Genomic DNA, 12736 nt, shown 5'->3' with positions numbered 1-12736 from the left:
GTGAGACACCTCCTGGGTCCCTTGGCATATTGTGTTGAGTCCCACACCTCCCTCAAAGACAGGTTTATTTGTGGATGGATGTCAAATTTCTGTTGTCAGATCAGGAACAAAAACAATGAATGTCTTGTGCCACCGTGATCCCATGTTTTCTGGTAAGGGTTTAAAGTCTATTTTGTCTAACACAAATATCACTTACGCTGCTTTCTTTTGGTTACCATTTTCATGGAATATCATTTTTCATCCTTATATTTTCAGCCTGTGTTTTTCCTTAAAGTTAAAGTTAGTTTCTTATAGAAAACATAAAGGTGGATCTTGTATTTTTATCCATGCATCCAGTTTATGTCTTTTAGTGTTGCATTTAATATATTTACATTTAAAGTATTTTTGTTGATAATTTTTTTCTTTTTCTTTTTTTTTTTTTTGTGGTACGCGGGCCTCTCACTGTTGTGGCCTCTCCCATTGTGGAGCACAGGCTCAGCAGCCATGATTCATGGGCCCAGCCGCTCCGCGGCACGTGGGATCTTCCCGGACTGGGGCACGAACCCATGTCCCCTGCATTGGCAGGCGGACTCTCAACCACTGCGCCACCAGGGAAGCCCAATAATTTTTTACTTTTATCATTTTATTACTTATTTTCTGTTTGTCTTGTAGTTCTTTTGTCTCTCTTTTGCTTTCTTGCTATCTTCCTTTGTTTCATTGGGTTTGTTTCCTTATTTGTTTGTTTGTCAGTTTAAGTAGGCTTTGATTCCTTTCTCTTTTCCTTGATGTAATGTATAGGTATACTCTTGTTGGAGCTTACATAAAATATCTAATTTTTACAGTTGTAAACTTTTATCGCTCTCCCCTTCCATGTTAAGTTGTTGACACCAGAATTTACATCCAATTTTGTTTGCAACCATTTATATAATTTTTTATATTTATTCATAATACTTTTGCCTTTTAACTTTTATACTAGCATTAAAAGTGATGTGGGGGGCAGTGTCAAGGTGATGTTGTGTGGAGACGTGGAGTTAGCATCTCCCCACCACTAGGGTGCCTGCTGACTGCTGATGGGGGACTCTGACCCCCCAGGAGACAGGAGGAACCCCCAAGTGAACGTTTAGGATGTGGGGGGATGGAAGGGGGAGGAGAAGTTGAGGCCAGACAGGATTGGCACTCCAGAGGTCAGGGAGATCAGGAGAGGCAGGTGAGAGGGACACTTGCGAGGAGCAGGAGAGGAGCAGAGGACAATGACCCCACCCACTCGAGCCCAGGAAGCCTGCTGGGCTCCCAGGTGAGGTCCCCTGCCCTCTGAGACCAGGGATGGGGGGCACGCCTGTGCCCCTTCTGTTCCTTGAGCCTAAGCACCACCCCCCACAGCTCCCAGGGCCTTTTCTAGCCCTGTGGGTCCTAAGCATAGGCCCTGCCCACCACCCAAACTTCGCCCTTGCTTAGGCCCCACCCTCCACAGCCAAGGCTTTCCTCCTCCTTTTTTTTTCCTCTCTCTTTTCTTTTTCTTCTTTTCCCTCCTCCGCTTTTGTACTATTGTGGTACTGAGGTACCTCCCGGTTGTTGATTCATCTGTATTTTTATTTTTATATTCTTTCTAATATATCTGTTAGTTTCCTAGTCTAATTTTATTTTTTACTTTGTTAATGTTCTCTTTTTATTTACCACCCCACGTGGCTTGGGGGATCTTGGATGCCCCATGAGGCAGGGGTTGGGCAAATCTTCTTCTGTGGGAGCTCCAAGTCCAAACCATGGGACTAAAAGAGAACCTAAGACCGCAGGGAATATTCATCAGAGTGAGGTCTCAGGGAGGTCCTCATCTCAGCATCAAGACCCAGGTCTACCCAACATCCTATAAACTCCAGTATTGGAAGCCTCAGGCCAAACAACAGTAAGATAGGAACACAGTCCCACTCATTAAAAAAATTAAAAAAACAGACAGCAAAAAAATATGTCACAGATGAAGGAGCAAGGTAAAAAAGTACAAGACCAAATAAATGAAGAGGAAATAGGCAATCTACCTGAAAAATAATACAGAGTAACGATAGTAAAGATGATCTAGAATCTCGGGAATAGAATGGAGGCACAGATTGAGATGATACAAGAAATGTTTAACAAAGATCTAGAAGAACTAAAGAACAAACAAAAAGAGATGAACAACACAAAAACTGAAATGAAAAATACACAAGAAGGAATCAGTAACAAAACAAATGAGGCAGAAGAAGAAATAAGTGAGCTGAAAGACAAAATGGTGCAAATAACTGCTGAGGAGCAGAATAAAGAAAAAAGAATGAAAACAATGAAGACAATCTCAGAGACCTCTGGGACAATGCTAAACATACCACATTCAAATCATAGGAGTCCCAGAAGAGGAATAGAAAAAGAAAGGGTCTGAGAAAATATTTGAAGAGATTATAGTGGAAAACTTCCCTAACATGGGAAAGAAAATAGTCACTCAATCCCAGGAAGCACAGAGAGTCCCATACAGCATAAACCCATGGAGAAACACACTAAGACATATATTAATCAAAGTATCAAAAATTAAATTCAAAGAAAAACACTAAAAGCAGAAAGGGAAAAGCAACAAATAACGTTCAACGGAATCCCCATAAGGGTATCAGCTGATTTTTCAACAGAAACTCTACAGGCCACAAGGGATTGGCAGGATATACTTAAAGTGATGAAAGAGAAAAACCTACAACCAAGATTACTCTACCTGCAAAGATCTCATTCAGATTCGATGGAGAAATCAAAAGCTTTTTCTGACAAGCAAAAGCTAAGAAAATTCAGCACCACCAAACCAGCTTTACAACAAATGCTAAAGAAACTTCTCTAGGTGGGAAACACAAGTGAAGAAAAAGACCCACAAAAACAAATCCAAAATAATTGAGAAAATGGTAATAGGAGCATACATATCAATAATAACCTTGAATGTAAATGGGTTAAGTGCCCCAATCAAAAGACACAGACAGGCTGAATGGATACAAAAACAAGACTCATATATATGCTGTCTACAAGAGACCCACTTCAGACCTAGGGACACATACAGATTGAAAGTGAACAGATGGAAAAAGATATTCCATGAAAATGGAAATCAGAAGAAAGCTGGAGTAGCGTTACTTGTATCAGATAAAATAGACTTTAAAATAAAGCCTTATAAGAGATAAGGAGGGACACTGCATAATGATCAAAGGATCAATCCAAGAAGAAGATATAACAATTATAAATGTTTATGCACTCAACATAGGAGCACTTCAATACATAAGGCAAATGTTAACAACCATAAAAAGAGAAATTGACAGTAACAAAATAATAGTAGGGGACTTTAACACCCCACTTACACCAATGGACAGATCATCCAGACAGAAAATAAATAAGGAAACACAAACTTTAAATGACACAATAGGCCAGATAGATTTAATTGATATTTATAGAACATTCCACCCAAAAGTGGCAGAATACACTTTCTTCTCAAGTGCACACAGAACATTCTCCAGGATAGATCACATCTGGGGTCACAAATCAAGCCCTGGAAAATTTAAGAAAATTGAAATTGTATCAAGCATCTTTTCTGACCACAACGCTATAGGATTGGAAATCAATTACAGGAAAAAAACTGTAAAAAACATAAATACATGGAGGCTAAACAGTGCACTACTAAATAACCAAGAGATCACTGAAGAAATCAAAAAATACCTAGAAACAAATGACAACAAAAACATGATGACCCAAAACCTATGGGACACAGCAAAAGCCATCTAAGAGGAAGGAAAGTTTATAGCAATTCAATCTCACCTCAAGAAACAAGAAAAATCTCAAGTAAACAATCTAACCCTACACTTAAAACAACTAGAGAAAGAAGAACAAAGAAAACCCAAACTCAGTAGAAGGAAAGAAATAAAGATCAGAGCAGAAATAAATGAAATAGAAACAAAGAAAACAATAGCAAAAATCAATAAAACTAAAAGCTTGTTCTTTGAGAAGATAAACAAAATTGATAAACCTTTAGCCAAACTTATCAAGAAAAAAAGGGAGAAGACTCAAATCAATAAAATTAGAAATGAAAAAGAAATCAAAACTGACACTGCAGAAATACAAAGGATTATAAGAGACTACTACAAACAACTATATGCCGATAAAATGGACAAACACAAAGAAATGGACAAATTCTTAGAAAGATACAACCTTCCAAGACTGAACCAGGAAGAAATAGAAAATATAAACAGAACAATCACAAATAATGGAATTGAAATTGTAATTAAAAATCTTCCAACAAACAAAAGTCCAGGGCAGTTGGCTTCATGGGAAAATTCTATCAAACTTTTAGGGAAGAGCTAACACCCATCCTTCTCAAATGCTCCCAAAAAATTGAAGAGAAAGATACACACCCAAGCTCATTCTGTGAAGTCACCATCGCCCTGATACCAAAACCAGCCAAAGATATCACAGAGAAAGAAAGTTACAGGCCAATATCACTGATGAACATAGATGCAAAAATCCTCAACAGAATACTAGCAAACAGAATCCAACAGCACATTAAAAGGATCATACACCATGATCAAGTGGGATTTATCCCAGGGATGAAAGTATTCTTCAATATACGCAGATCAAGCAGTGTGATACACCACATTCACAAATTAAGGAATAAAAACCATTTGATCATCTCAATAGATGCAGAAAACTCTTTTGACAAAATTCAACAGCAATTTATGATAAAAACTCTCCAGAAAATGGGCATAGAAGGAACTTACTTCAATATAATAAAGGCCATATATGACAAACCCACAGCAAGCATCATAGTTATGATAAACTGAAAGCATTTCCACTAAGATCAGGAGCAAGACAAGGATGTTCACTCTTGCCACTCTTCTTCAACATAGTTTTGGAAGTCCTAGCCATGGCAATCAGAGAAGAAAAAGAAATAAAAGGAATATACATTGGAAAAGAAGAAGTAAAACTGTCAGTTTTCACAAATGACATGATACTATACATAGAAAATCCTAAAGATGACACCAGAAAACTACTAGAACTAATAAAGGAATTTGGTAAACTTGCAGGATACAAAGTTAATGCACAGAAATCTCTGGCATTCCTATACACCAACAATGAAAAATATGAAAGAGAAGTTAAGGAAACACTCCCATTTACCATTGCAACAAAAAGAATAAAATATCTAGGAATAAACCTGCCTAAGGAGGCAAAAGACTTGTACTCAGAAAACTATAAAACACTAATGAAAGAAATCAAAGATGACATAAACAGATGGAGAAATATATCATATTCTTGGATTGGAAGAATCAATATTGTGATAATGACTACATTACCCAAAGCAATCTACAGATTCAATGCAATCCCTATCAAACTACCAATGGCATTCTTCACAGAATTAGAACAAAAAATTTTACAATTTGTAGGGAAACACAAAAGACCCCAAATAGCCAAAACAATCTTGAGAAAGAAAAATGGAGTTGGAGGAATCGGGCTCCCCGACTTCAAACTATACCACAAAGCTACAGTAATCAAGACAGTATGGTACTGGCATAAAAACAGAAATATAGATCAATGCCACAGCACAGAATGCCCAGAGATAAACCCACACACATATGGGCAACTAAGTTATGACAAAGGAGGCAAGAACATTCAATAGAGAAAAGACAGCCTCTTTAATAAATGGTGCTGGGAAAACGGTACAGCTACATGTAAAAGAATGAAATTAGAACACACCTTAGCACCATACACAAAAATAAACTCGAAATGGATTAAAGACTTAAATGTAAGACCAGACACTATAAACTCTTAGAGGAAAAACACTCTTTGATATAAACCACAACAAGATCTTTTTTCACCCACCTATTAGAGTAACAGAAATAAAAACAAAAATAAACAAATGGTACATAATTAAACTTAAAAGCTTTTGCACAGCAAAGGAAACCATAAACAAGACAAAAAGACAACCCTCAGAATGGGAGAAAATATTTGCAAAGAAACAACAGAGAAAGGATTAATCTCCAAAATATACAAACAGCTCATGGAGCTCAATATCAAAACAACAAAAAATCCAGTTAAAAAATGAGCAGAAGACCTAAATAGACATTTCAACAACGAAAACATACAGATGGCCAAGAGGCACATGAAAAGATGCTCAATATCACTAATTATTAGAGAAATGCAAATCAAAACTGCAATGAGGTATCACCTCACACCAGTCAGAATGGCCATTATCAAAAAGTCTAGAAACAATAAATGCTGGAAACGGTGTGGTGAAAAGGGAACCCTCTTGCACTGTTGGTGGGAATGTAAATTGATACAACCACTATGGAAAATAGTAAGGAGGTTCCTTCAAAAACTAAAAATAGAACTACCATATGACCCAGAAATCCCACTACTAGGCATATACCCTGAGAAAACCATAATTCTAAAAGAGACATGTACCACACAATGTTCATTGCAACACTATTTACAATAGCCAGGAGATGGAAGCAACCTCAATGTCCATCGACAGATGAATGGATAAAGCAGATGTGGCACATATATACAATGGAATATTACTCAACCATAAAAAGAAACGAAATTGAATTATTTTTAGTGAGGTGGATGGACCTAAGAGTCTGTCATACAGAGTGAAATAAGTCAGAAAGAGAAAAAAAAATACTGTATGCTAACACATATATATGGAATCTATATTTAAAAAAAAGGGTACTGATGAACCTAGTTGCAGGGCAGGAATAAAGATGTAGACATAGAGAATGGACTTTGAGGACACGGGGTGTGAGGGGGAGCTAGGCCAAAGTAAGGGTAGCATCGACATATATACACTACCAAATGTAAAATAGCTAGTGGGAAGCAGCAGCATAGCACAGAGAGATCAGCTCGGTGCTTTGCAGTGACCTAGAGGGGTGGGATAGAGATGGTGGGAGGGAGGCTCAGGAGGGAGGGGATATGGGGTCATATGTATGCATATGGCTGATTCACTTTGTTGTACAACAGAAACTAACACAGTATTGTGAAGCAATTATACTCCAATAAAGACCTATTTTTAAAAAAACTTATTTACCCATCACTGTATTCTATATTTGTCTCTATATTTACCATTACCAGTGAGTGTCATACTTTCTTATGCTATTGTGCTGGTGTTTAGCACCCTTCTTTTTCGACTTGAAGAACTGCCTTTAACATTTCTTGGTATGCACATCTAGTGGCGATAAACTCCCTAAGCATTTGTGTGTCTGGTCATATTTGTACCTCCCCTTTATTTGTGATGGTCCAATTTGCTGGTATAGTATTCTTAGCAGTTTTTTCTTTTAGCACTTTGAGTGTATCATCCCACTCCCTTCTGGCCTTCAGCGTTTCTGCTGTAAAGTCACCTGGTGGTTTTACAGTTCCCTTCTTTGTGATGTTTCCTATTGCTGATTCAATATTTTACTTTGTCTTTGACTCTAGACAATCTGATTATGTGTATCAGTCGGGGTGGGGGGTTGTATTTTTTTGCAGTTCATCTCACTTCATTCGGGCTTAGTGGATCTGAATGTCTGTTTCCTTTCCCAGATTTAGTGCATTTTCAGTTGTTTTAATATGTTTGATTCAGTTTTCTGCCCCTTTCCCTCTCTATTGTCCTTCTCAGTCTTCTGTAACATATATAGTGATCATTTTGGCAGTGTCCCATAAGTGCCGTAACCTATGATCACTTTTTTACTGTTTTTTTCTTTTTGCTTTTCTGAGTCAATTACTTTTAGTGACCTCTGCGTCCACTGATCCTTTTTTCTGCTTGTTCTAGTCCGTTGTTGAACCCCTTTATTTAATTTTTCAGTTTATTTATCACATTTTCCAGTTCTATCATTTCTCTTTTGGTAATTTTTATATTTTCTATCTCTCTGTTGAAATTCTTACTTTGTACATGTATTGCTCTCCTGTCCTTGGTAAGCATGTTTATGATGGCTATTTTGTGGGTTTTGGGGTTTCTGTTTGTTTTGGGGGGTTTTTGCCACTGAAAAATGTATTTTATTTCTAAATATTCCCTAGTAATAAACCCACAAGCTTTAGTTACAAGAGGGCGAACATCAGAAGCAAGGGAAGAAGCTGAGTACTTAGGCTTGGACATGGGAGCTGCCCGTGACACTCACCTGGGACATATGTCAGGCCCAAACCACCTCTGCTTTACTCTTTTGTCAAATTTTTTGCTCTCTGACTGCTATTTTGAATTTCTGTTGGGGAAATCACTGTAAATGTAAATCACCTGTAAATCACAGGTGATTTACATTTAGTTAGTGTTGGTTTATAGATACTTATCTTGTTCTTCTGACTGGAACGTATTTCTCTATTATTATTTTTCTCGAATCTCTGTGTTGATATCTGTGCATTAGATGAAACACCCACACCTCCTAGTCTTCACAGACTGGACTCATAAGTAGAAAGCCTTCATCAGTCAGCCTGGCCAGAGATTCTGGATGCCTCTCTAACCTCTATGCTCATCCAAACTGCTGTCTTTGTACCTAGCATCTTCCAGGGGTCTAGAGTATGCCAACTCCCATCTATGTCCTGAGACAGGTGACCTAGAAGCCAGAAAAGCTGCTGAAGCTGGGAGCTGGACTTTATCCCCTCACTCACTCTGCACTGAGCTGGGGAGAAGGGCTGTGGAAATGCCTGCGTGCTCCTTCAAACCCTGTGCTCTTCCAAACCATTCTTTTGCTCTCTGTAGTCCCCAGGCATCAACAAATTCTGGGCTTCATCAGCTCTCAGAGAGAGGTTAGTTAGGAGCCAGTTCCTTAGGCAGCAGCCAGAAAAGACGAGGGTCTAGGGCTTCCCTGGTGGCGCAGTGGTTGAGAGTCTGCCTGCCGATGCAGGGGACACGGGTTCGTGCCCTGGTCTGGGAGGATCCCACATGCCGCGGAGCGGCTGGGCCCGTGAGCCATGGCCGCTGAGCCTGTGCATCCGGAGCCTGTGCTCCGCAATGGGAGAGGCCACAACAGTGAGAGGCCTGCATACCACAAAAAAAAAAAAAAAGGATGAGGGTCTAGATGTGTAGTCTAACTCCTTCCATGGAGAAACTGGGAGCTGCTCCCTTTGCACTAAGGTAGGGGATGACCTGTGAGCAGTGCTAGCACAGCCATTCCACTTTGTCCTCAGTAGTCCCAGGAGACTGGAAATGCTGGGCCCTCCCAGAGGCAGGTGAGTTAGAAGCCAGACCCTGGACTAGCAGTTGGAAAACTGGAGCCCTAGATTGTGGTTCAAACTCTTTGCTCCTCCAGGAGAAGCTGGGAGTTGAGGGTTCCCTCCCAATTATATGGTGCTGTGCCTAGGTGGGATTTATTGTGAGAGTGTGTCTCAGTTTTTCCTAACAGTTAGGATTTTAGCATTTTCTCACTTGCCTTGAATGCAGGAGCCTCTCAACCAGTGTTTTGAATAAGGGGAGCTGATACGTGCATAGCTGTTAATTCAGTGTGTCTGTGGGGAGAGGTCGAGGCATCCTATTCCACCATCTTACTAATGTCACTCTATTCTTTCAAATTTATATATGTTGTGTTTGTTTGCTTTTCTTTTTATAGTTTTTAAGTAAAAAGAATTATTGATTTTCAATCATTGTTTTCTATTACAGATTTTCAATCTTTATTATTTTCTATTATTGCTATTTAATGTTAAAATTCCCCTCTCAGCACACTTTCGTGTCATTTCATAAATCTCATAAAATTTTACTTATCATGTTTTTATTTTCATTCAATTCAAAATATTCAAAGTTTTCTCTTTTGATTTCTTCTTTATCCACGAGTTATTTAATAAATGAAGCTGAGCTCTGTGAAGAGACCTAGTAAGTGACAGAAATGTACTTTACTATTTCAAGTTTAGTTATACATAGTTTGACGAAGCATCATTTAGTCCTTTGTAGACTGAATACTTGTGTTGATCATTGTCATCTGCATTGAACTCCATATATTGACATGGCTTTAAGCACCCAGTTTTGATGACAAACATTTCAAATTCTCAGATACAAAGGCTATGGTAACTGTGGTGGAAGATTCCGAGATCATCACCTGATCTGAGATACCCCAATTTGTTAACTGTGTTCTGGGTTGCTTAAGAGATACAGACTAAGCAATGTTTTGAACAAGTCCCAGGAAAGGAAACCCATTGTTAATAGAGTTCTGACATGCTGTAGGATTCCAGATCCATTAGACAAACAGATTTCTAATAATTTCCTAGTAAGGATTCTGAGTACTTTAAATCTTGCTTTGTTCTAAAAACATGAATAAAGTGTCTTGATTTAATATCTTTGGAAACTCGTAGATTTTTTTCTCTCACACAAGAACTTAAATGATTAGAATTTTTCTAGGTTTACATTTATAAATGACTCCCCATTTTTCTATAGTTATATTTGCATCCTTATAAAATGTTTATCAAATATACGCTTATCTTTTCTTTATGCTTTCTCCCTTTTAGAAACATGTTCAAAATCAGATATACAAATTAAGAACGGATTTTTTTCTGAAGCTACCTTTACATATCCTTTAAATAAACAAACAATGTATAAGTGTAAATCAGGATATGTAACAGCAGATGGTAATACATCAGGATTAATTACATGTCTGCAAAGTGGATGGTCAATGCAACCTGTATGCATTAGTAAGTAATTGATTATTTTGTATTCATTATCCTAATGATCACTCTAGAGAAGTTTTCTTTAACTTCATTCTTTTTACCCTTTTTTTTTTTTTGCTGGGGTGGGGTGGTATGAGGTGTTGATGTGGTCCCATGGCTGTATTTGAAAAGATAAATTTTAAAATGTGTATCATTTTTTACCTTTTATGATTAATTACTAGTAGGGTAGAATATCATTGCATCCTTCACTTCAAGGTTTTTTCACTTTAACACATCCCGTGATTATAAACTAATTTAGCTAGGAGACATACCTATATTCTGGTATAAACTCATTTATTTTAACCTGAATCCTTTATGCCGATTGCATCTGATTTTATTTTTTGAGACTTTTATGTCAGAATCTTTCCTCCTAAGCCTAAAGGTTATGTTTTTAAGTGAAGATATGAGTCCATAGTGCATAATCTTCAAATAATATAACTTGTAAAATTTATATGTTTGAAACTGTAGGGTAGATCCACTTGAGAAAAATTCTCTCTGTTAGGAAATCTTCATAAACATCTAGTAAGTGGAGACACAGAAACACTTCTAGATAGGACCAAATTCTGCTGTGCTGAGAGGTTTTTCCGTCCCACCACACAGATGTTTACGACGATTTTCTAAGGAAAATTTGCTGAGTTTATCTTATTCACCCCAAAGCTGCACAATGATATTTTTGAAGTGATATTTTACATAGTCACTTCAAGTGAAGTGGATATTTAAAATATCGCTTTCTACTGTTTACATTTTATTTCTTTTTCTTTCCAATGTCTATGCTTAATATGGGCACTAGCCAAAGAGAAAATGATAAAACTTGCCCCCATATCAAACTCACTTCGTACTAATATGCGACCAATTTTCCATTCTAACACTCTTTTCATGGAAGAGAAAACTTCTCTATTACTTTTGTTTTTACTAGTATAGTTTTGCTTTAATTTTTTAAAGTTTTAAGCTGGCTGGCTACATAACACATTATGAAATTTGAGGTTAATTATTTAAACCTTTATTAACATCACTCTATTACAGTGTTAGTGAAAATTGATACTGTTCAATTTTACTTTCTTGTAAAGAAACATTTTACTTTCTTGTAAATTGTTATAAATAATAGAACTACTTCTGCATTCAACCTTGATAAATATAAAAGAATATACAACCATTAGAAATATATTTGGGAAAGCAAAATCAGCATGTGACTTTAAATATTAGTGTGTTTTAAAGTAGAATTCTATAGAATGTTTAAAAATTTACTTACCTTGTTGGAAATTACTCTTTTTTTCAATTAATCGATTTTTCTCTGGCATATATGTCACAACTGCTAATAAGTTCAGCATATTAATTCAGAAAATGCTGTTACAAAAATAGTACAATACATCTGTAATGGCTTATTTTATTACTAGCCTGGGAAAAATGCATAAGTATAATTAAATTGAGAAAAATGTTCATAAAAGAAATATTTCAGAGACATTAAGTGTTGAGAAAAATGTTGTGTAGAAACATATTTTTTCAGGAATTCCCTGGCTATCCAGTGGTTAGGGCTCTGCACTCCCACTACAGGGGGCACAGTTTCGATCCCTGGTCAGGGAATTAAGATCCCGCAAGCCGTGTGTTGCAGACAAAAAAAAAAACAATAACAGAAACATACTTTTTTTCATTTTGAGTAACTATTCCAGGACAGTGATCTATCACTGGTATTCTTGGATTATTTTTGCATTATAATTTATTAGCACATACTAATTGGTAAAGCCCCCTTTCCCCTTGAGATGAAACTTAATCAGATTGCCCACTAAATAATATTAGAAATGAAATATTTTAATTCCATTATCCCTTAGAATCCTGTGATATGCCAGTATTTGAGAATGCCAGAGCCAGAAGTGATGGCACATGGTTTAAGCTCAACGACAGCCTGGACTACGAATGCCTTGATGGGCATGAGAGCCGAGATGGACACACCACAGGCTCCATAGTGTGTGGTGAAAATGGCTGGTCTGATAGACCTGCATGTTATGGTAAGAACTCCTTTACAGCTGTTATTCTTTTCAAGATGAACATAATTAACAATAATCATCAAAAATGTTTTATTTTTACCAAATTTGACTGATCTAGAGTCATTATTAAGGCATGA

The 12736-nt window shown here is 37.2% G+C and overlaps 1 protein-coding gene across 2 annotated transcripts in view; it reads left to right on the top strand.

Annotated features, from left to right (window-relative positions):
- CFH (complement factor H) overlaps positions 1–12736 on the top strand; it is a 125209-nt gene that overhangs the window by 78438 nt on the left and 34035 nt on the right. For both annotated transcript variants that reach the window (XM_060294655.2, XM_030884113.3), the window contains exons 13-14: positions 10420–10602; positions 12444–12620. In XM_060294655.2, the coding sequence (XP_060150638.1) occupies positions 10420–10602; positions 12444–12620 (360 nt within the window). The remainder of the gene's footprint in view (positions 1–10419; positions 10603–12443; positions 12621–12736) is intronic.

The sequence above is a fragment of the Globicephala melas genome, chromosome 1 (genome assembly GCF_963455315.2).
Source record: "Globicephala melas chromosome 1, mGloMel1.2, whole genome shotgun sequence".
NCBI classification, from domain to species: Eukaryota; Metazoa; Chordata; class Mammalia; order Artiodactyla; family Delphinidae; genus Globicephala; species Globicephala melas.
This window is presented reverse-complemented; position numbering and strand designations above follow the sequence as displayed.